General features: G+C 45.2%; 1 protein-coding gene across 1 annotated transcript in view; it reads left to right on the forward strand.

The window, feature by feature from the left end:
- NMT1 (N-myristoyltransferase 1) overlaps positions 1-23667 on the forward strand; it is a 31048-nt gene that overhangs the window by 190 nt on the left and 7191 nt on the right. The window contains exons 2-7 of the mRNA XM_003996998.6: positions 68-245; positions 11739-11847; positions 14367-14511; positions 21444-21562; positions 22147-22238; positions 23110-23226. Of these exons, the coding sequence (XP_003997047.3) occupies positions 115-245; positions 11739-11847; positions 14367-14511; positions 21444-21562; positions 22147-22238; positions 23110-23226 (713 nt within the window). The 5' untranslated portion in view covers positions 68-114. The remainder of the gene's footprint in view (positions 1-67; positions 246-11738; positions 11848-14366; positions 14512-21443; positions 21563-22146; positions 22239-23109; positions 23227-23667) is intronic.

Below are 23667 nucleotides of genomic sequence, written 5' to 3' on the forward strand. Positions count from 1 at the left end.
TTACGTCTCTCTTCACCCCAAAAACTACAAAACCCAGAATATACCGCAAGTTCCTCTCGTCCAATAGGAACCCCCCATGTAGTGAGGCGCGGAGGCCGGCTCTCGCAACTCAAGATGGCGGACGAGAGTGAGACAGCAGTGAAGCCGCCGGCACCTCCGCTGCCGCAGATGATGGAAGGGAACGGAAACGGCCATGAGCACTGCAGCGACTGCGAGAACGAGGAGGACAACAGCTACAGCCGGGGGTAACGATATCCTCGGAGTCCAATTCCCGTCCAGTCTCCCACAACCTGGGTCTCTGGGGTGCGGGGAAGTCACCGGGAGCTTAGTGTAACCCCACCCCCATATTCTTATTGGCTGAGACGTTGGGGTCCTGCCTGGCGATTGGTTGCTGTCTTTGTCATTTACCAGGGTGGGTGCTCAGTATATTAAGGGCCGGAGACATTCAGTACTTTTATTATATAAAAGTTCTTCTGTGTAATGTTCCACTCGTGTGCTTCACCTGCATTCAGGGAAAAGAGCATGTTGGACAATGGTTTCAATGCACAACACGGGTCAATGTAACAGAACAGTTCAAAGGAACGTTACTTATAGAGGTGTGTGAACAACGTGATTAGCAATAAACGAATAATAAAACATTTCGCTGCAGTTCACCTTCAATGAGGAAATAAATCAGGCTGTACAAACCATAATTATGTTGTAAAATATCACTACAGGAGAAACTCAAAATACAAACTTACCTTATAAAACCCTACGTGTAATTACTGTATGATAATGTTTTGATGTATTCGGTGCCTGTTGTTCCAAATAATCCATAAGTTTCCTGAACAATATATAATTAGATCCTGGATCTTTGGTCTGTTAACTTTGTGAAATAGCCTCAGAGCTTCAAGAAATTGAGTGATGTATCTTGGTCGGGGGGCTTGGAAGTGGGTTTAAACTGCATCTCCTGTACTTTACAGTTTTGCCTACTAGTAACTATTTGTTACTTGGGTAGAAGAAATTCATCAGGCATTTCAATGTTGAGTTCTATTTCCAAATCAGGTTTTGTTCTTATGAGCCACACCCTGTCATCCTTCTTTCTTCATATTGTTACAGTGGCTGGTGCTGAAGTTCACTCTGTCCCTGTCTGTCTACATTTACATATATGTTTTTTAGTGGAAAGTTATGTGTAATTTTGGGTGAGTCTGTGGTGGTCTGATTTAGTGTGTGTGTGTGTGTATGTGTGTATGGTAGTCCCATTTTCATAGCCATGATGTCATTTGCAGTATTAGCAGTTGTCCTGTAGGTAAAAGTAGAAGGTTGAAATCTTTGGATAAACTTAAAAAAAAAAAAAAAAAAAAAAAGCTATTGCCTTGTAGAGATGGAAGAACAAAGGATTATTTAGGTAGTTTACAGTTTGCTTGTGATGAATCCTGGAGTTAAAAAGATCTAGCTTTTATGTTTTTTGACCAGGATTAAAAATCACAAGAAGAATGTAGAAAAAAAGAAAGTTTGTTAGATCTGGTTTTATAAGAGTGTGTTCTTTTGCTATAACTCACAACAGATAATAATGTAACAAAAGCCTTGAAACTTGAGATTCCTAAAACAGAAAGCTTTTAGAGAGGAAATAGGAACAGGAAGGAGGGAAAGTGCAGCCCTCCTGAGTAGAAATCCTAATCATAGATGAGAGTTCTTGAATTCAAAAGTCATTTCAGAAGGGAAAGTATGGCTTTTTCTTTGCTCTGTGTGTAGTCGCTTTTATTTTTCTCTGCTAAACTGTTGCCCTGGCCAACATCTCTAGCTCTCTAATTGGTTTAGTTCTCTATGATCTGTGAATCACTTTGCAAAACTGTTTGACAGAAAGTTCTGTTTTATTTATAGTACAACAAAGAGGTAACCTTAAAAAGGAACTTTGACGGTGTTTTGTTGTTATTGTTGTTGCACGTGCATATATGGTCTGGGTGAACAAATTTATTAGCATCCCAAATCTAGAGGTCTGTGTAAATGAGTTTGGAGGTGGCAGGTGAAAAACAGAGGACCTAGCTTGGAGGACAGCCTACTTCTCACACTTGGAATCTAAGGTCAGATCTGAGGTCTTGAATCTGAGGAGTCAATATTTTCTTATTAATTGTCAGAGGAAATGATTTTGGGAAGAAGCAGTGTGGCACAGTGGGAAAAGCATGGATTTGGGGGTCATTCATACCTGGGTTCTAAGCCTGGTTCTGACACTTGACCTGTAACCTTGGGAAAGTTACTTAACCTCCAGTTGTAGGGATTAAATGAGATAACATCCAGAATGCAGCCTTGCCCCTCCCTCGTGTTCTTTCTTCGTATCTTCTCGTATCTTCTCCGTCCTCCTTCCCCCAGCTTGTGCTCTTATCCCATACCCTGTTGTTGTTGTGTACGTGGTGTTTTGTTTTTTTTTTTTTTGGTAGCTTTTATAACAGCAGTTAAATAACATGTGTCCAGTCCCTGCCTCACCTGACTGTAAGGTGCCTGAGTACAGGGACCATATCTTTGAGATGCCTGGCACTTAATGGGCATTAGTGAGTATTTGCTGAATGAACAAATGGCAGATGTTAAAATCATGGCTCAATGTTAGTGGAATTTCTCCTCTCTGAGGGGAAGAGTGTCAGATTTTTCCTACATACACACTTTCTTTCCCCAAATCAGTCTCACTGTAAGCCTTACGACAGCTTTCTATGAACTGCTTACAGAAATCAGGGATCCTCTCATTTGCCCTGGAAAGTTTCCACTGTTTTGTTTTTGTTTTTTGTTTTGGCTTCTTGAAATTTTTCTTGTCTTTACTTAATATCACTTAAAATGCTTTCAAAAGTGATGTAAAAATTGAAGGGGAACACCTCCTTTCGATGCTAATGAGTCTTAAATACAATATGCAATAAAAGTTAATGATAGTTTAAACTAATCATTTTCTTAGGCCTTCCTTTTAGAAAGGGCTCACGGTACTTTACAGTAATGAAATAAGCTACGTTCGGGCACTGGAATAATAGGAAATACAGACATGCTAGTATCTTGTGTCCCTTTGTATATAAACTTAGTTCTTCACTTTTCTTATTATGTATTTTTTCCATAATTTATAAATAAACATTTGATGAGTATTAATTTCACATATGCATTGAAACACAAATGTGTGTTCACATGCCTACATGTAAGGTATACGTATATATCTATATGTATCTGCAGTTTTTCTATCAGCTATGTTTTTAAAAATCTACTTGACAAAGGTAGGCAGCATTTCCTCCCCAGTTACTTGCCTGACATAAGTTACCCTGAGCAATCGAGAGAAGAGTCAGGCTAAAGATAATTTTAATGCTGTATCCCCCCTGCAGTTGACAGTTCATCTGTATGATTTAATTTGCTTGTTTGTTTTTAGTGAAAGGCTTTCCAAGAATTGTTATTAAAGGATAAACCTTATCAGCTAGCATTAGATTTTAGTTTTGGGTTAACAAACAAGTAAAGTTTATTTGGATGATTGGAACAGGAAAGGGCTTTGATATTTTGTTCCTAGGATTCTTTTAGGATTTCTTTTGCAGTGTCATTGATACCTCTGAAATGCTGGTAAGTTGTCCCTTTGATAAGGGATGTCTCTTTCCTTGTCCAGCTTTCTTTCTCCGTGGGGACAGGTTGAGATGAGTTCTTGTAAGTTTACCTCACTGGTCCTGAGCTGTTATCCCTTACGAAGAAACTTAAGAGAAAACAGAGGGCTTTTTGCAAGGAAATGCCATAAAGCCAGCCTCTCTTGCTTTTGTTTTATTCTTCAGATTCTCCGAGAGTGGTTCTTTCCATATTTATTTGATGGCCTGTAGCTGCATCTAGCTCTTGGAAACAAGAAGTCTTTTAGGTCCCTTTTTCGTAATTTCTCCCTTCAGCTTTCGGTTTTTCAAAACTAGATCAAAGCAGAAATGAAAAGAGAAACCTCATCACTGATATCAAATAAGTGTTCTAATTTTATTTCCCAATTAAGTGGCAATTAAAAAAGAAACTAATCAAGGGCTGCTTCAAAGAGAAGAGACTGGGAAGCAGAAGAAATGAAAAGTAAATGAGAGCCTATTTCAGGGAGACTGCTGCTCGTGGCAGACCAGTTTTGCTGATTTTTCACATTGTTTAACTCATGTGCTCACTCTGAAATTTCCCAGCTTTACCAAATCTGCAGTTAATCCTTCGCCTGCAGACTCCATAGATTTGGGGGCCATAGATGTAATAACTTTAGGAGGACCTCCTTCACTTCTTCTCTGTAACCTTGTCGGAAATCTCTACCCTGCAGGCGCCTCTTCTGATTCCTCAAGGAAGGTGCTGTTGGGATTGTTGCATTTAAGGCAACACAAAACATGAGGTTCTCTAGTGAGAGCAGCCGCAATGGCAGCAACAAAAAAGAAGCCAACTAATAAAATTCTTCGCCAGGGTCAGTTCTTGGTTGAATATTTTTTCTGCTGCTGCTGACTTTGAGAGACAGCTGAGGGGGTTTCACTGTTGCTAAGTGTTTGATAAATGTTATCTGTGGACGCTGGTCACTGCACTAAGCCCTCTCCATGGATTATGTCATAACAGACTTCACTTACAAACACTGATTTAGCTTTTGTAGTGGCGCTTGAGATTTGCTTCTCTGCTTCCTTTGACACCCCTGGAGGATCCATTCTGAACTTGCTGGATTTCTTTCCCCCACCGCCTTGGTTTCTGCGTCCTGACTCTGCGGCAGTGTGAGTCCTGTCTTTGGGTCCATTCAGCAACCCGTGGACTTTCCCAGGCTAAGGATCCCGTTGGTGATGGAGATGGCCGGCCCCTTTAAACTCTTCTTAATGGATGAGTATCTCTTGCAGAGGCCATTCTAGTGGGTGAAGTTTCTGCCAGCATTGAGTCATTGCTCAGAAAATTACTGAAAGTGATCTCTGAACAGCATTTGATTCGACCTTGGAGTTGCCAGGTTACAGTCTGGCTCACCAAAGCAACCCAGAGGATGTGGAATTTACACTTCTCTCTCAATCCTGTTCTAAACAGCTTAGTATTTCAGAGCTTTTGTGACCCCTAAAGAAACCAGTTAACCTCCATGACAGGAACTGGCTCGTTCACCCTTAAAATTCTGGCTAACTGTCCCGGGAGGGGCCGAGGATGGCAGTGCAAGCAATTTTTGTAATCTCTTCGTACAACCTGCTGTTCTTTTCACAGGCCTCCTGGAGTACCTTGATGGCAGTGCTAAAGTGTTTCAACTTTTCCCATCATCTAGGATTCACAGGCAGTTCTCTATATAAATAACTGATTGGTGGGACTCTGCAGGGTTTGGGGTGTTGCCTGCAGCCACAGCAGTGCAGAGGATAGGCATTTGATAGTGAGTCATGCCGTGTGGTTTCTTCTCGGGTGCCCTTGTATGCCACTTCATTCACCTCGTGGGCCTTTTGAGTACCAACAGGATTGCTGGTGAACATATCACACCTCGTAAGTAAATTGATTTGTGGAAGGATTTCCTGAGATCCAAAAGTAGAATCAAAAGAATACTAGAGGCTAGGGTTTATTTAATAGGTTTCTGTGGAAATTTTGAATTTTGGCCCAAAGAATTAACTTCCAGTTTTTAGGGGTAGAAAGTAAGTGACGAAAAGTTGTGAATTTTATTTTCTGAACTCTTTTTTTCTTTGCTCTCCTGGTAAAAACTAAACCCATGGTCCGTGCTTAAGACCTTGGAACCATTTGAAACAGTTTCACTGGCACTTTCTTGTTTTAACTTTCCTAGGAATAGGACAGATCTGAAGGAGGGAGAAGATGACAAATAAGGAAGTTGATAATTTAATAAGAAAGTCGATTGTTTAAAATCTCAACCAGTGGCTCAAAAGAGCACAGCGTCTCTGCTCCTTTCATAGAATATTAACACAGCTGTTCTATGGAAACATTACTGGAGATGTTTTGCTGACCCTCTTTTGGGCTCTAGCTTTTCAGGGTTTTATTTTAGTCTGTTATGCTGGAAAGCAGCAGTCAAGCACATCATTTGTTGAACTGTTAACTGCACTCGGCACGACTGGAGGTGCTGTGGGAAGCAGCTGCATAAGATACCCCTTGCTCAGGAAATTCTTAATCTTATTGGGAAGGTAGGGAGCAACACATTATATGTAGAGTATTAAGTTGTTTGGGAGATCATAATCTTAGATATCAGTGAGAGCTAGGGTAGTCAGAGGAGGCTTTCTAAATAAAGCAGGGCTCAGTTTCCTCCTTGCCTTTAATACGTGCTCCTCTGATCCACAGAAATTTGTTTTAGGGCCCTGGGTGATGAAATGGTGTTCTTTTGGCTTTGGAGGAGTCTCACATAAGTTCCCATAGAAACAAGACTCTAGTGTTTGGGAAGGAATGGTCCGAGTCTTTCAAGATTGGTGGCTCGTCCCTGGCTACCGGTTGGTTAGTTGATGACCAGTTTGTCTCATGTCTCTGGGCCTTGGTTTCCTCTCCTGTAAACAGCAAGTTAAGCCTGGTGGCCCTGAGATTTCTTCCAGCCCTGGTGGCTGAGCTTGCAGTCACCCACAAGAACAGCTTTCTGTTCCCTCCTGCCACACACCTTTGAGTGGATTTTGTCACCCACTTTGTGTGGATTTTGAGTGGATGTTGTCACTCCTGCCACCCAGGATGGAGAAGGGGCCTGCATTATGAACCGTTCCTGCTTGTGGCATTATCTGGAAGTTCTGTGCTCCTGCTGCTCATTTGTCAGCCTGTCCCTCCCTCCCACCCACTCATACATCCTGGCACTGCATTCTGTTTCTAGAAATCAGCACTAAGGCTCATTCTCTATTCCCTCCCTGAGCTCTGACTTTATACCAGAGCATCCGTAGGGTTTCTGTGTTTGAACTGAGAATATCTTGGCCTTCATTAAAAAATGATATTTCTTGGAGTGCCTGGCTGGTTCAGTCGGTAGAGCATGCAACTCTTGATCTTGGGGTCATGAGTTCGAGCCCCCTTGTTGGGCACAGCGCCTACTTAAATTAAAAAGATATGTATTTTAAGGTTATTTATTTATTTTGAGAGGGAGCGAGAGAGACGAGCAGGGGAGGGACAGAGTGAGAGAGAGAGAGAGAGAGAGAGAGAGAGAGGGAGAATCCCAAGCAGGCTCCCGTGCTGTCAGCCCAGAGCGTGATGTGGGGCTCAGTCCCACAAACTGTAAGATCATGACCTGAGCCAAAATCAAGAGTTAGACGCCTAATCGACTGAACCACGCAGGCACCCCATTAAAAAAATGTTTTTTAATGACATTTGAAAAATAATTTTTTTTAACATTTATTTATTTTTGGGAGACAGAGCATGAGCAGGGGCGGGGGTGCAGAGAGTGGGAGACACAGAATCCGAAGGAGGCTCCAGGCTGCTAGCTGTCAGTACAGAGCCTGACCTGGGGCTTGAACTCATCAACTGTGAGATCATGACTTGAGCCGAAGTCTGATGCTCAACTGACGGAGCCACTCACGCGCCCCTTTAATTTTTTGATTGCTGTCTTCCCTGTTCTGGCTAATTCTGCTAATTCATCCCGTATTCACTAGGGTTGGTCTTGAGCTTATCAACTTTAGAATGTAAACTTTAAAATTTCTATGTGAACTCTTCTGCCCGTTTCCATTGTAGGGACCCCCTTCCCCCAGGAAGGCAAATTTCACTAACTCTTTCCTCATTATTTTGGAACCAAATAAGCCAAAGTTGTACTTTGATTTTTGTATTCTGTGGTTCTGGCCCATCTCTTTGGAGTGCGTTAAGGTGACTGGCAGGTTTAGAGAGCTCTCTGAGATTTGTTGCAATTTGCAGAATCCCTAGATGTCCTGGGATGCCTAGCCTAGCAACTGGGTATGGCCCTCGGGTCCCTTTTTAAATGATGCTGAATTCTTAGAGAAGGACTAGCCTGCTTCAGTGGGGTCCTCTGATTTGGTTCTCCCCAAATCCACATTGAAGCTATTCTCTGAAATGGTATTGGCTTCTTAGGACACTTCTTGAAGACTTACAAGGCCTCTGAGCTTGGTTTCTTATGAATAGTTAAAATTGCTATAATCAGCTTGAAAACTAACCCTTTGGAAACCCTTTGGATTTCTTTGGAAATCTCTTCTCTGAGTCCATTGTCATCCTGTCTGGGTTGTTGACTGTAAGACCATGGTGAGCTCATAATGTGTTCTCATGGATATAGCTCGGTACCTGGCAGCTCAGTGAAAATGACTCTTCTCGCTTTTAACTTCCCTTTGTTCTTCATCTGTCTGTATGCTTGACGTACAAGTTGAAACAGGATTGTTGCTCAGTAGGTACATGTGCAAATTCAAGGCAGTACAAGGGAAATGAAGTTTGCTCTCTGGTTGTAGTTTGAGCCTTAGAGTTTGTCAGACATGTATGTTGGTGATGCATAAAACAGAACAAGTGCTCAGTCTAAGATCCTTCCACAAAAATGGGGTCCGTGAGGCAATGGTTACACAGAAGTGTCTGCACTGAATAGCAGAGCAAAAGCAGGAAGATAGTTTTTAAGTGATTTTGCATTCTTGTAAAGATTTCTAAAGTCGGAGGAAGTAATCTCTTCTATTTTCCTTACGTGGAACTGTGTTTAGTAAGTTGGTTAATACACAGCACTTCTTCACCGTGACCTTTTTTATCCACAGAACTTTTGAAAAAATATTTTTTTTTAAATTTTTTTTTCAACGTTTATTTATTTTTGGGACAGAGAGAGCTAGAGCATAAACGGGGGAGGGGCAGAGAGAGAGGGAGACACAGAATCGGAAACAGGCTCCAGGCTCTGAGCCGTCAGCCCAGAGCCCGACGCGGGGCTCGAACTCACAGACCGTGAGATCGTGACCTGGCTGAAGTCGGACGCTTAACCAACTGCACCACCCAGGCGCCCCTGAAAAAATATTTTTTATGGTAATTCATAGACAGGAACTAGGGAACTCATTCCATAAGCTGAAATGAATGAGGACTTACAAATTGTATCAACAGTGGGATACTGCTTTGTTTCCTAAATCAACCAGCTTTTAAACCTCATAATGCTTTATATAATCTTGAGAATGAAGTGAGAGTATGTCTGGAATTTAAAAACCACTTAAAGTTGTTATAGGCTGCGAATAGGCCTGTATATGATAACATCATTGAATTATTAAGTGGAAAATTTTTTCTTTAGGCCATAAATGACTTCCTGGTTAATGTTCTTTGCCATGGCCTTGAGGGTTTTGCTGAGCATCTGGTATTAAGGAGTTCACCTTATCCCCCCTCTGAATTTTATTGGTTTTTCTTTCATGTTATGCATTCTGTGTCTCATTAAGATAATACCTAGAGGGGTGCCTGGGTGGCTCAGTTGGTTAAACCTCCGACTCTTGGTTTTGGCTCAGGTCATGATCTCACAGTTTTGTGAGTTCGAGCCCCACGTCAGGCTCTGTGCTGACCCTGCAGAGCCTGCTTGAGATATTCATATTCTCTCTCTCTCTCTCTCTCTCTCTCTCTCTCTCTGCCTCTGCCCCTCCTCTGCTCATGCTCTCTCTGTCTCTCTCAAAATAAATAAACTTAAAACAAAATTTAAAAAAAAAAGATAATACCTAGGAGTTGCACTTGCATATTGACTTCATGACCTTACCCTTGGACTAAAGTAACCTCCAGCCTTTGGTAGACCTGACTCCGTAGTCTCCCTACGTCAGGGGCATTGAGAGGCCTGGCAGATGGGTGTAGGCAGTTATCACAGAGCAGGGCAAGGTGAGAGTGAATGAGCTAGTTGGGAACTGAAGGCTCTGGGCCTGAAAAGTTGGGCTTGATACATTCCAGGATAAGAGGCTGCTGTCACTGTAGGCTTTCTAGCATGGGAAGGACACACTTTCTAGCATGGAAACCCTTTTCACAGAGGTAAGTCCCACAGCTGAACAGAGTTTAGGATGATGTAGAAAGGTTATGAAGTCAGGGAGATCCAGGAAAGGCTGGAGGTAACTTTTGTCCACATATAAGGTCATGAAGTCTAGACGCCAGTGCTCCTACATCTCCAACAGGAAATGGCAGCACGTGGCTGTAGGTTGCCTTCTCCCTCTACAGTACCACTTGCTGTGAGAGGAAAATTAATATTCATAATCACCCCAAGGCATTTAAGACCAGGAAGACTTTCTGAATTACAAAATAAAGCTTAGATGGAATTTGCCATGATGGCATGGAAAACATTTTATGCTATTTTAATTCTTTGAAAATTGATTATCTAGAATATAAAGCAAACCCCCTGCGCTTAGCTGATCCTGCAGATTAGGGCTCAGTGTAGTCTCGGGTGGGACTGCTCATTTTGAGTTTTTAATGGAAGAGTTCCAACGAAGATGGTAGAGTCGCCTTAGGCATCGCTCCCAGGCTGACAATGCCAAAATCAGTTTAGACATGGCAGACGCCAGCCATAGGTGACCCATGCACAGCACGGGTTTGAACCACATGGGTCCGCAAACTTGTGACGGTACAGCACTATCCATGTGTTTTCCTTGGGATTTCCTTGACAATATTTTCTTTCTTTTTAGCTTACTTTATTTTAAGAATACAGTGTATAATACACATAACTACAAAATCTGTGTTAATTGACTTTATGTTATCACTAAGGCTTCTCATCAACAGTAGGCTATTAGTAGTTAAGACTTTGGGGAATTGAAAGTTGCATGCAGATTTTTGACTGTGTGGGAGATTGGCACCCCTAACCCCTATGTCGTTCGAGGGTCAACTGTACAACCATAATGAGCAAAGCTAGATGCAAAGCGAGCCTTAAAATTCACCCATAAAATAAAGGAAACCCAATACAAAGATAAAATAAAGGAAACCCAGAAATCAAAAAGAATTGGGACAAAATATTAGGGAGCAAATGAATGGAAAATGTCAAAGAAGCCCAGTATAGTACATGATTTGTGTGTCAGTGAAGATATTGATAGAAAACAATGTTAAAAGGCTGTAGGAGACGGTTAAATTTGGCCAAGAGACTGTTTTTGCTGCATTCGTTGGGTGTGTCACGCAGAGGGAAACAGCACAAGGAAGTCGCCTTTAGTAGGCTCACAGGCATGTTTCATGTAATCTCTTTGTGGCAGGAGTGGCTGGGTGCTTCATTGTTGTTTTCCCCGGATCCCCAGTACTGGGTTTTGCCAGTTCTGGGTAATCACACAGCCTGAACCAGCTGATCGTCGTCCTCTGTCCTGCAGGCTTGATGTAGGCAGTTCTCGCGATTGTCTTCCTGGCTTGGACACAGATCGTAGCAACGCAAAACTGCCTTTTTCCTCGTTCCTTCCTCCCTTTCCAGCACTGCCTTGAGCTTTAGATCCAGCTGGGGAAGCTCACTAGACCAATTGCAGTGGGAGGGTGGGAGTGGGGGTGAGGAAGCTTTCCAAAAAGACTGCTATGGGCTGTCATCATTTTAAATTCAGGGCTCTAAGGAAGTATTGGTGGTATGAATGCCCTGCTAACAATTCATTCGCCTCTGGAGCCAGCACTCTGGCAATCTGGAGAAAAAACACACATAAAATAGAAACAAGAATTGAAAAGTTCCTTCCAAACAAATAGGACGTTTCTTGCGCAGGCCCCCCTCCCACCCCACTCCCACCACCCCCAGAGCTGGTGGGAGTGAGGAGAGCTGTGTCCGCTGGTGTCCTCCAAATGCCCCTTTGGGACCTGGATTCTCTGGTCTGCTTCTGAAGCCAACAGGCCTGATTAAGGAAGGTCTGGCTCCACAGAAAGCTCTTTGTCAGTGTGGCTCAAAACAGATGATTTTTAAAAAACCCTGCATCAGTATTTACTTTGTCTTACAGTGGTTTGAGTCCAGCCAATGACACTGGAGCCAAAAAGAAGAAAAAGAAACAAAAAAAGAAGAAAGAGAAAGGCAATGAGACAGATTCAGCCCAGGATCAGCCTGTGAAGGTAACAAGGAGGCTCTGTTTTCTTGTGACTGAGAGAGTTGCTTTTTCAGACTAAAGAGTTTGGGGGTGAATGTATAGGAAGAATTCAGATTGACAGTCTCCACTGGCATTACTTCAGGATGGAGGAGTTGGACCCCCCCTGCTGCCCTCTGCTGCCGTAGACCTAGGTGATTAAACTTCTGTCCGTACCTTAAAAGATGCAGCAGGTTAGACACTGACCCCCAGGCATGTTGCCCCCTCAGTATGTACAGGTACAGATAGCTGCATGTGGTGCTGTGCTAGGTGCCATAGAGCACTTCCGTCGGAACGGCCCCTGCCGCCTCGAGCAGTGGTTCTCAGTCTTTTCTGTCTCAAGTCCTCGCCAGTGGGAGAAGAAAAGGCCTGTTCTTTTGAAGGCCAACCTTTATATATTGCAAGCATTCTCTTAGCGCCATGGTCATTGTAACGGAAGCTGTGAGTCCCACAGTTGAGAACCACTGGCCTAGACCTTACAAACGTAAGACTGACACACTGACCTGAAATTCAGAAGTATGGGGAGGGATTGGTTGGTTTCTTAAAAGAACAACATTACAAAACACAACACAACACAACACAACACCAGCACCTTTTATTTCAGGTGAAGTGCTGCCACCTTCTGAGTAGACCCCAGGAGAAGCTTAAACATATAATTCCTCTCTACGAATTGCCTCCAAAACAGTGTCTAACCCTCACAAGGAATCCAGTCTCGCTCCAGTATACCCACTGTGTTTTGTGCCACGAATGTCACGCTCCATCTTGAATCTCCTACGTAATTGAGAAATGGCTTCAAGTAATTTTTTACCATTCTCAATATCAAATCCACTATGAAAAAAAAAAACCCCACCCCACCGTTATTGACCACTGTGTTGGCCAGGTTCTTGCCCGGTGCTTCATTTAAATTAACCCCAAACCTTCAACATCCCTACTAGGGAGGTGGGGGTCTTCCTCGTTTTTAAGATGAGAGCAGTGGCTCAGCCACATCTCTGGGTCAGGGATTCTAGCCCAAGCCCGTGATTTGGCTTTAGAGACTTTTGTTTCATTGTTTGTCTGGGGGTGGGTATTTAGAAGACTCCAGGGGGATTTGAGCTCGAGCATGTATCAAAGTGATTCACTTTGAAATTAGAAATATTTAACAAAACACCATTTACACAGCACCTGCATGCTAGAGCAGGTAGCAGTGAAGAATCTAGGAAAAACAATAAGACGGAGAAAATGAAAATCACTCGTAGTCCTGTCTCCAGGAAAGATGCACTGTAAACATGTTCGTTTATGTTCTCCCTGTCCTCTATCTAAATGGGAAAAGAAAACAGTAAAGTAAAAATATCAGAAGAAATTATGAGTATTTTTATATAATCGTAAGCCTGACATAAGACCCAGAAACCATAAGAGAAAAATTGACAAATTTAAAACTTTTCTGTAAAAGTTAAAAAGATAAACAACAGGCTGGAAAAATATTTGTAATACATGAACCAGTTTAAACTAATGAAATGAGTAGGCAGTTTACAAAATTAAACTGTTCCATCAGTGTATGAAAAGATGGTTAAATTCACAATGAATGAAAGAAAATTAAAGTAATATTTTTTTTTTCTCCTAGATTGGTAGAGTTTTAAGATTTGGCAAATCTTATGATGAGGGTAAGGAGAAACGTGCTCACTTGGTTATTAATTGATATTAGTTAAATGAACACACTGTTCATTGCGCTCTTAGTTGATACTCTGTTTTTAGAGAGCAAGTTGATGATATATAATTTCAAATGTGCATATCCTTTGACCCAGCACACCTTTTTCTTAGGCTTCCTCCTACAGAAATATGTATCCCAGTGAACAAAAATAGATGTACAAGAAGGTTCATTACAGCATTGTGTGTAAAGCTGAAGAACAAAACCACAGAAATGCCCATCGGTGAGAGACTCACTGAATATACTATGGTCCAGGCACAAAGTGGACTCAGTTGTTAGAATAAGCAGGTCTGTGTGTCCACATGGAAGGGTCTCTAAGACATAGTGTTTAAAGAACAGCTTGTAGAATAATACCATATGATCCAGTTCTAGTTTTTGAAAATTGTGTGTGTGTGTGTGTGTGTGTTTGGAGCTTGCATGCAAAAAAGCCTGAAATTATATTTGCCTCTTTTCACCCTACCTCCTAAATTAAGACTGTTGATGACAAGGATTATATTTAAGGGGTGGGTTTGTTGGTTTTTTAGTTTCTGTATGTTTTACACATTTCTGCATTGTTTGAAATTTGACACTGAGCACGTATTCCTTTTGCCATCAGACATCATGAGACCAAGAAGGAGAAACCCAGTGGGAAGCACCCACCTTTCAAATAGCCCATCGCCAATCACTCTTTTCCTAGTTGTCGTATGACACCTGACCTCTGGGATTGGGATGGAGGAACCACGCCCCTTCCTTGAGTTGCACCCCTTAACTACTGAATTAGTGATTAATCAAAAGTGCTTGTTAACATAATGGGCCTTTTCTCTCCCCAACTTTGTCTTGTCCAGATGAACTCTTTGCCAGCAGAGAGGATCCAGGAAATACAGAAAGCCATTGAACTGTTTTCAGTGGGTCAGGGACCTGCCAAAACCATGGAGGAGGCTAGCAAGCGAAGCTACCAGTTCTGGGACACGCAGCCTGTCCCCAAACTGGGTATGTATGTGCTTTCTTCCCCTGGTGAGGGCGAGGGATGTATCTTAGCCGTGCTTAGGATGCCTTGCTGAATCTGTGAGGGAGGACAGTAGAGTCCTGGACTTCCTTCGTGGTTATTTTTAGAAGGTGGTCTTTAAAATGTAGTATAGAAATGACTAGGGGTGCCTGGCTGGCTTATTCGGTTAAGCATCCTACTCTTGATTTTAGCTCAGGTCTTGATCTTAGGGTCATTCGTGAGTTCAAGCCCCAAGTTGGGCTCCACACTGGGTGTGGAGCCTACCTTTTTTTTTTTTTTTTTTTTTTTTTAATGTTTATTTATTTTTGAGAGAGCAAGCACAAGCAGGGGAGGGCCAGAGGGGGAAGGAGGGGACAGAGGATCTGAAGAAGGGTCTGCGCTGACAGCAGAGAGCCTGACTCGGGGCTCGAACTCACAAACCATGAGATCATGACCTGAGCTGAAGTCAGACACTTAACAGGCACTTAACCAGGCATCCCTGGTTTGGAGCCTACTTAAAAAAAAAAAAAAAGGAATGGAAAAGACTAATGTTCAGGGACCTTACTATTTCACAGGAGTTCATGCTGAGAACAAATACTGATTCTTTTAGTCCATCGTCATCTACTGTAAGTCACAAAGAAAAACAGTATATTGGCACACGGTCAGTGGAGATGTGTGCCTATGGGTCTGTCTTCCCACAAAGAGTTTTACAGAGGGGCTGTCTTGTTTATCTGGGCAGATGTCTCATCCTGGGTTGGGCTGAGTCCCCAGCCTCTTCCCTTTGTCAGCCAGTGCACGCTTACCAACTGCAGGTAATTTTGACATTTGCTTAACCACAATTGTTCAACCCCTGGAAATACCCTGTGCAGGTTTGGTTGGCACTCTTTAAAACAGCTATACTGAACTCAAAGGGGTGGGACAGGCAGAAAATGTAAAGAGATGACATAACAGGCGAGTTAGAGATTCCTGCTGAGACCAAGCCACAGCTAACGTTGATGGCTAACTTCAGATGCTGCTGTTGACAAAAAGCTTCTGGAGTGGTTACATCACAATTCTGGGCCCGATTTCTATTTTCTCTGTGACTGAGAAAGTATGTTGAAAAAAACGGGTTCAGATACCAAATGTAAGTGGCCTTCAGGTTGTGCATGTACTGATCGCCTCCAGGATGTTTGGTCTGGAGGAGGGGGCAGGGGCAGGGTAGCGCCAGAGACTGGAGAGGGGAGAGGGGAAAGGGGTAGCTGGAATGGATAACGGGGGTTATCTATTCCAGAGGTGGGAAGTATGCGACACGGGGAGGTGCTACTCAAAGTGTGATCCTCAGGCCAGCAGAGTGGGCATTGCTTAAAAGCTTGTAGACATGCAGACTCTGAGGCCTCACCCCAGACCTGTGGAGTTCGAACTTGCAGGGGATTTGTGTCCACTTTGGAAGTTTCAGAAACTACTCTAGAGCAGATGCAGTTCTTGGACAGTGTAATCATAATCCAGAAGCAAGCTGAGGTGTGCCCCTCAGGGGGTGGAAAGCAAAAACACTGCCTGGATGGTGAGGAGCAGTGAATCGGCAGCGGGCATTATTCTAGAACCCTGTCCCGACCCACCTGCTTGTTTGTCAGGCTGCCCAGGTCAGCCAGGCCCCAGGCCCACTGGCTAAGCCCTCCAAGAAGGCTTTGGATCACAGCAATGCTGTTACTAGGACATTACTAGGAACGGGTCCCAGAGACTACTCCCCACCAAGGAGCAGGAAGAATGCAGACAGCAGCACACTCCGCCTCTGAGTGAGATGCACGACAGCATTTTGTGGTGGCTGCCAGGCATCCTGGCCCAGTTTTCAGATGGGGCTTGGGGGTTTTGGTCTGGTTTTACTCTTCATTAGGAATTTGCAAATGGGTAACTTAGCTTCATTCTTCATAGACATGGAACCCGGTAAAGAGGTAAATTGAGATCCATGGACTTCTGTTCCTCCTTAGTCCTGTCACACTGTGTTGTTTGCCTCAGTTTCTCCTCCTGTAAATATAGAGAGTGCTCCAAGGGTTGTCAGAAAGTTCACGAGAAAGCCACACACTTGCTCCTGAGAGCTTCCTGACGCTTTCAGGAAGGTGGAGCGAGGTCAGCTATATTTCTTCTGGGTGTGACTTCTGGGCCATCTACAGTGTGGGGTGCTAGGGAAGGGCCGGTGCCCTGAGCACCTGACCAGTCTGCCTTTCAGGTCCACGGTCAGGCCCAAATGAAGGATTCCTTTGTTTTAGTGAGTTAGCCTGGCAGAAAGCACCACATTACAGGCTTCGGTCGGTCGTGTGGCTGACATGTCAGCCTAGTTCTTCCAAGTATCCTGAGGGTAGTGCGACTTACAGCTTCTTGCTGTGATTTTTTTCCCCTGAGGTGGGGCCAGTGATCATGCCTATCAAGTGTACTGTTTACTCCCCACCTTGTTGGGAGAGGTAAGATTAGGTTGTATTCCACTGAAGAGACCTGGAATTCTTGAGAAGTTTACAGCCATCCTAAGTTCACCACAAAGGGCCTTCTAAATAGCATGTTTTAGGCTGTGTGACCGTTCTGTGTTCCCAAATACAAGCATAACTCTGTTCCCAAATAAACTTTTCAGATCATGTCCTTCTACTTTTTCAAAGTCCCCACTTTCCCACTGTAGTAGAGGCATGTGGAACCCTCTCTTTTCCCCCTCATCTCCGTGGATTGGAATCTCATCACTCTTAGGTTAGTTTTAATTTTTTTTATGTATTTAATGTGTTTTAAGATTTTATTTATTAAAAAATGTATTTTTAATGTTTATTCTTTTGAGAGAGAGAGAGTGTGCGAGCAGGGGAGGGGCAGAGAGAGAGGGAAACACAGACTCTGAAGCAGGCTCCAGGCTCTGAGCTGTCAGCACAGAGCCCGACATGGGGCTGGAACTCACGAACCACGAGATCGTGACCTGAAACAAAGTTGGACGCTTGACTGAGCCACCCAGATGCTCCTTAAAGATTTTATTTTTAAGTAACCTTTACACCCAGCGTGGGGCTAGAAGTCACAACCCCGAGATCAAGATTCTCATGCTCTACTTAGTTTTTATAAGTAGCTACCCAAGGGAGGACTTGGACTTGTACGTAGTTTCTCTGGGCTCCGAGAGAGAAGCCTCCCCACTCTTACCTTCATCCGTGCCCTATTCGTTTGGTTTAAAGTCTCCCAAATTTGGGGGTGCCTGGGTGGCTCAGTTAAGCGTCCAACTTTGGCTTGGGTCACGATCTTGCAGTTTGTGGGTTCGAGCCCCATGTCGGCCCTCTGCTGTAAGCTCAGAACCCTCTTGGGATCCTCTGTCCCCCTCTCTCTTCCTGTCCCACTCACGAGCGCTCTCTCTCTCTCTCTCTCTCTCTCTCTCTCTCTCTCTCTCAAAAATGAGTAAACATTTAAAAATAAGATTAAGTCTCTGCACGCCTGGGTGGCTCAGTCGGTTAAGCGTCTGACTTCAGCTCAGGTCATGATCTCATGGTTTGTGAGTTTAAGCCCTACGTCGGCTCTGTGCTGACAGCTCAGAGCCTGGAGCCTGCTTCAGATTCTGTGTCTCATTCTCTCTGCCCCTCCCCGACTTGTGCCCTGTCTCTATCAAAAATAAATAAATGTAAAAAAAAATTAAAAAAAAAAAAAAAGATAAAGTCTCCCAGATCTCACATTCTTTGTTTCCGAGTCCTTTAAAGTTTCCAGCATCCTCAGTTGGCTACTTGGTTTGGGTGGTATAGAGATCATTGGCTGCACTCCCAGCATGCTCTGAGGCAGCCTTCCACACCGACGCAGCAGGAGGCACTCAAGAGCCCTGAGAAGCTGGAGGATAGGTCACTCCCTGCAGGTGGAAGCCTTGAAGCTAGGCTGGCAGGAGAACATTGCAAGAGGCTCTGGCCACTTCTGCGCTTCGTTGGCACCCTAGACTGTGAAGCTTTCTGAGTATTTCCTGTAACTCTGCTTTGTCAGCTATGTCTGGAAGATATCAAACAGCCTTGAGGCAACCTGGGAGAACTGGTTTGTCATTGTCGGGGGCCCTCATCTTGCTGGGTGGCAGGTGCCTGTGATGATGAGGACCTATGCTGTTGTATTCATCAGCTCCCACCCCAGAACTGGCACATTCTAGGACTCCATGAACATGTGATGAAGGAGTGAATGGAAATGCTTGTTGCTTAGAGTGCCTAGTAACCAGCATAAGTGAAAAGATTTAGCCTTTTTTTTTTTTTTTTAATGTTTATTTTTGGGAGAGAGCGAGAGAGAGAGCATGAGCAGGGGAGGGTCAAAAGAGAGAGAGGGAGACCTAATCTGAAGCGGGCTACAGGCTCTGTGCCATCAGCACAGAGCCTGACACAGGGCTTAAACTCACAAGCCGTGAGTTCGTGTGACCTGAGCCCAAGTCGGATGCTTACCCGAGTAAGCCATCCAAGTGCCCCTATTTTTTTTTTAAGTAAGCTCCACACTCAGTATGGAGCTCAGTGTGGGGCTTGAACTCATGACCCAAGATCAAGAGTCAGACACTTGGGGTGCCTGAGTGGTTCATTTGGTTAAGCGTCTGACTCTTGCATTTGGTTCAGGTCTTGATCTCATGGTTCTTTTTCTTTTTCTTTTTTTTTTTTCTTATTTCAAAGTTTTTTGTTTTTTGTTTTGTTTTTAATTTATTTTGAGAGAGACAGAGCTTGAGCTGTGGAGGGATGGAGAGAGAGAGAGAGAGAGAGAGAGAGAGAGAGAGAGAGAGAGAGAGAGGACGGATATCCCAAGCAGGCTCTGTAGAGTCAGCACAGAGCCCGATGTGGGGTTCGAGCCCATGAAACCCATGAGATCATGACCTGAGCTGAAATCAGGAGTTGGATGCTCAACCAACTGAGCCACCCAGGGGCCCCATGATCTCACGGTTCTTGAGTTCAAGCCCTCCATCGGGCTCTGTGCTGACAGCATGGGGAGCCTGCTTAGGGTTCTTTCTCCCTCTCTCTGCCCCTCCCCTTCTTGCACGGGCATGCTCATTCATTCTCTTTCTTTTTCTCTCTCTCTCAAAATAAATAAACATTTAAAAAAAAATCAGATGCTTAACCGACTAAGTCACCCAGGTACCCCTGAAAAGATTTAGCCTTGAGATTATTGTAGTACAGTGGGGAAGACCACCACTATCTTGTCCATGGAAATCATTTAGAAAAAAATAAAAAGATTCTGAAGTTAGGGGCGCCTGGATCGCTCAGTTGGTTGAGTGTCCCAACTCTCGAGATCATGATCTCAGGTCATGATCCCAGGGTCCCACATTGGGCTCTGTGCTGGGCGTGAAGCCTGCTTGGGATTCTCTCTCTCCCTCTGCCGCTGTCCCCAATTTGTGCTCTCCCGCAAATAAATAAAGTTTCTGGAGTTAAATGTATTTTGGAAAGGGTATAAATTCAATAGAAGGCCGGGAACATCAACCAGCACCTCAACAAGACTAGCATAGACATCTTAGTACTTTCCAAGAGTCTAGCCCTCAACTTTGTAGCCTCCCAAAATTTTGCATGGTGGTGAATTAGAATTAGATTGACTTATATTCAATTAATTCACAAGGGCCACTTTATGAATAAATCAGAAGGCCAGTTTCTAAACTAGGGAAGAAAAATATAACCTCTTTCCCAAGCGAACCTACTGGGGAGCCTGATGTAAATAGGAGGTAGCTAGACGCTTCCTTGCTACGTGTCCTCGCTGTTGCTTGCGCTTTCCAGTTTGTGACTCTTAGCATGTTGGTAATGACTTGTTTATGAAATATTCACCAGAAGATGGGACATCTCGTGGGAACAGGGACCTTGTCTTTTCCCTGCCGTATCCCAGTGGGTGACATCCAAAGCAGGGTGTTGTTCACGAAATGTGTTGAGTGAGAGAAAGTTAGATGGTCAGTCCCAAACAGTGTTGTCCTCAGCTCATAGCCTGAGCTGGCCGTTTCCGCTATCCCTGCCCCATGGGTCCGTGACCGGGGAGGGTCTGCAGCTGCCTGTTACACATTAGAATGACATGTTTGGGCCAGGGGTCTGAAAGTCAGGAAAAGCCCAAATTGAGTGCCTAGTGTGTACAGAGCCTGATGCTGGGAGCAAGCAGTGTGGGTCCCTTTTGAAGGCTCAGTTTTCAAAGCACATTAAACGTTGCCTTCTTCCAGTTGTGAGTATGAATGAGCTATGAATTGTAGACACTAAATAATTCCAAGGGCCAAAATTAAGTGGTCGATTTGTTCAGGTGTCTCACATGAGTCCATTTGGGCTGTGTGCGGGTATCAGGGCTGTATCGTCTGACACCCCCAAGCGCTCCCCCACACACTCCACAGAGGAGGGGTGTCCGTCCAGGGTGGGGATGTCATGTCAAGGGTAACTTCCTGGCAGCGTTGTGTGGATTCAGTGATTGAGCCTAAAGATACTCGCAGGACTCTGTAAACACTGAGGGGCCAAGTTGGCGGCAGCAGTTAACTGGCCCGCGTTGCTGAAAGCCAAGGCTGGCAGGGCCAAGATTGAGCCTGGCGCCTCGATGCCATCATCTGGTTCAGCAGTGGGCCCGGTGCATTGTTGCTGTTGACACAAAAGCAGCCTTGTTGCAACTCCTTATAAATCCATCCAGGTTGATGGGCCTGAGCCAGGACCATGAGAGTTGTTTTTACACCAGCCGGGAGGCAGGAAGCCAAATTAGTCAAGATAAATGTTTGTCATTTAGTAACCGAAGGGAGATTTAAAAGAATTTCCAAAAAACCAAGCACCTTGGATCTTAGTGATTATTCTGAAGCTTTGCCACGAGTTGGCTCTCAGTTGGGGACGAAGGGTAGCTGGAAAGATGGTCTGCAGTTGCCAAGCACAGAGTGTTCTTCAGATGGAGGGCTCCTGGGGACAGGAGGAATTTGCTGCGGTCAATGTCTAAGCTGAGCCCCTGCTTGCCTCCCCCGGGAGACAGAGGGTGAGGCTCTGCGCTCTTCTTCCAGGAGAAGTGGTGAACACCCATGGCCCCGTGGAGCCTGACAAAGACAACATCCGCCAGGAGCCCTACACCCTGCCCCAGGGCTTCACCTGGGATGCCTTGGACCTGGGGGACCGCGGTGTGGTGAGTAGGCCTGGGCAGCCCGCAGTGTGGATTGAGTGCCACTTTGAGTGAGCCCTGCTGTCATACGGAGACAGCTACTACTCAAGACTTTCTCAAGGACTCTGTTGAGAGCCAATCAAAGCAGGTCGGAGCAGACACACCCCTCTCCCACCCCGGTCCCCTGTCTTTTACCTCTGGGGCCTGCCTGAGATGCCCCATTAAATAGCCCTTGGCTTCTCGGGCAGGTGGAGAGTTAAGCTCTGTAGCTCCCTAGAGTAATACCCTACTGCCATGTGTTCATTTGTCTCGTTCATCTTTTCATCTGTTCCCTGTTGTAACGACGCCGTGGCTGGTTAGTTGGCTGACATTGACATTCTTGCCCTGCCCCTCTGTGTACTTGGGTCATAGCCGCTCTACTTCTCCGTGGCTCAGTTTCCTAGTACAGCTGGGGTACTTGTTCCAAAAGAGTCCGTGCCATGCCTGGAGTAAAAAGGGTTTATGAGATGAAACATGGTTTTTGATAGTTTACCTTGTCCCTCCGAAAAGCTTTGAGCCCCAGGATGTCGGGCAGAGTGGTTCTGAGGCCGCCCCTTGTCTCTCTGCAGCTGAAAGAACTCTATGGCCTCCTGAATGAGAACTACGTGGAGGATGATGACAATATGTTCCGGTTCGACTACTCCCCGGACTTTCTGCTGTGGTGAGCTGTGAGGGCTTCTTGGCTCGGGTGGGTGTGGGGCAGGGCCACCGCAGCGGGCCCACTTTCTCATCCTTGCTAAGAACCAGCCTTCAGACGCAAGCTAGTGTGTCTATTTTGAATCCCCACATCTGAAGGAGAGAGGGTTGCTTTCAGTGGGGCTAAGAATCAAAACCTTATTTAAGGTAGAATGACTGGGTGAGGGAGGCCTTTGTGGCATCAGTACCCAGAAGAGATTGGTATGTTGTGTGGTGACTTTGTGTAAGAGGGGGAGGAGGGACGAGACCTACTGAGATTTCAAAAGAAAGAAAAGTCCTTTTCTATCCAGTTGCTGAGCATGCCCGGTTATATGAAAATGGCCTTGCCTGGCTGAGCCATCCAGCCTCCTGGGGCCATGTTTAGTATCCAGGAATGTAGAGGCCTGAGGCTGAAATGGAGAGGGATGACTGCCTGAAAAGGGAAGACTGGGCAGGCAGAAAGAGGGGGTGATGGTGTCCGGGGGACAGGTGGAGACCAGAGCTCTGGGTTCTCTGTGATCTGCTCCCAACCACAGGACCCACTGGAGTCTGAGCCAGTGAGGCCCGTCCTCCAGCGTAAGCTGTCATGGTGAGTGAGCACAAAGAAATTGGATCGGGTGCGAAGTCCTTAGTGTGACAGCTTGGATTGGGTGGGTAAGTAAGCCAAATGGGCTGAGCTGCAGGAAGGGGCTCTGGCTCAATCCCATGTGTGTCCCGGAGGGCTTGGCCCTATGGAGAATTTAGCTGGTAACCCCCAGGGAGGTGTAGCAGGAGCTTAGAACAGACTCAGCTATGGAGCCCAAGCAGCCTGCCCAGCCCACTGGTCAGCAGCACCATGGCCTCTGTCTCTCTTCTAGGGCTCTCCGGCCGCCTGGCTGGCTCCCTCAGTGGCACTGCGGGGTTCGAGTGGTCTCAAGTCGGAAACTGGTTGGGTTCATCAGTGCCATCCCAGCAAACATCCACATCTATGACACGTAAGCACCAGCACCACCCCCTACGCCCCACATCCCCACCATCCTGCTTGGTCTGGGAGCGAGGGAAGAAAAGATACACGTACCTTCCACAAAAGGAAGGGTGAAGATCCCTTGAAGGGAGGGAACTCAGGTCCTGGGGATAGAAATTCATCATAGGAACCATGTCTTTTGCTCTGAGTTGTTGCTGGTTCTCTCATTTGTGCACTGGGCTGAACGGGGTCCACCCTGAGGACCAGCGTGCTACCTGCACAGGGACTCAGTGTTTGTGCTTGCACCCGTCACGTGGTGGTGCACTTGAACAGCTTCAGAAACAGGCCGGAGCCAGTGTGACTCAACATCCAAACCCTCACGGGACCTCCGAGCTCTGCTCTTCACATTTTCTCTGGAAACATCAGAACTATCTGCTGCAGTCTTCTGGGCTTACAGGCCTCGGATTCCAGT

Source organism: Felis catus, chromosome E1, assembly GCF_018350175.1.
Source record: "Felis catus isolate Fca126 chromosome E1, F.catus_Fca126_mat1.0, whole genome shotgun sequence".
NCBI classification, from domain to species: domain Eukaryota; kingdom Metazoa; phylum Chordata; class Mammalia; order Carnivora; family Felidae; genus Felis; species Felis catus.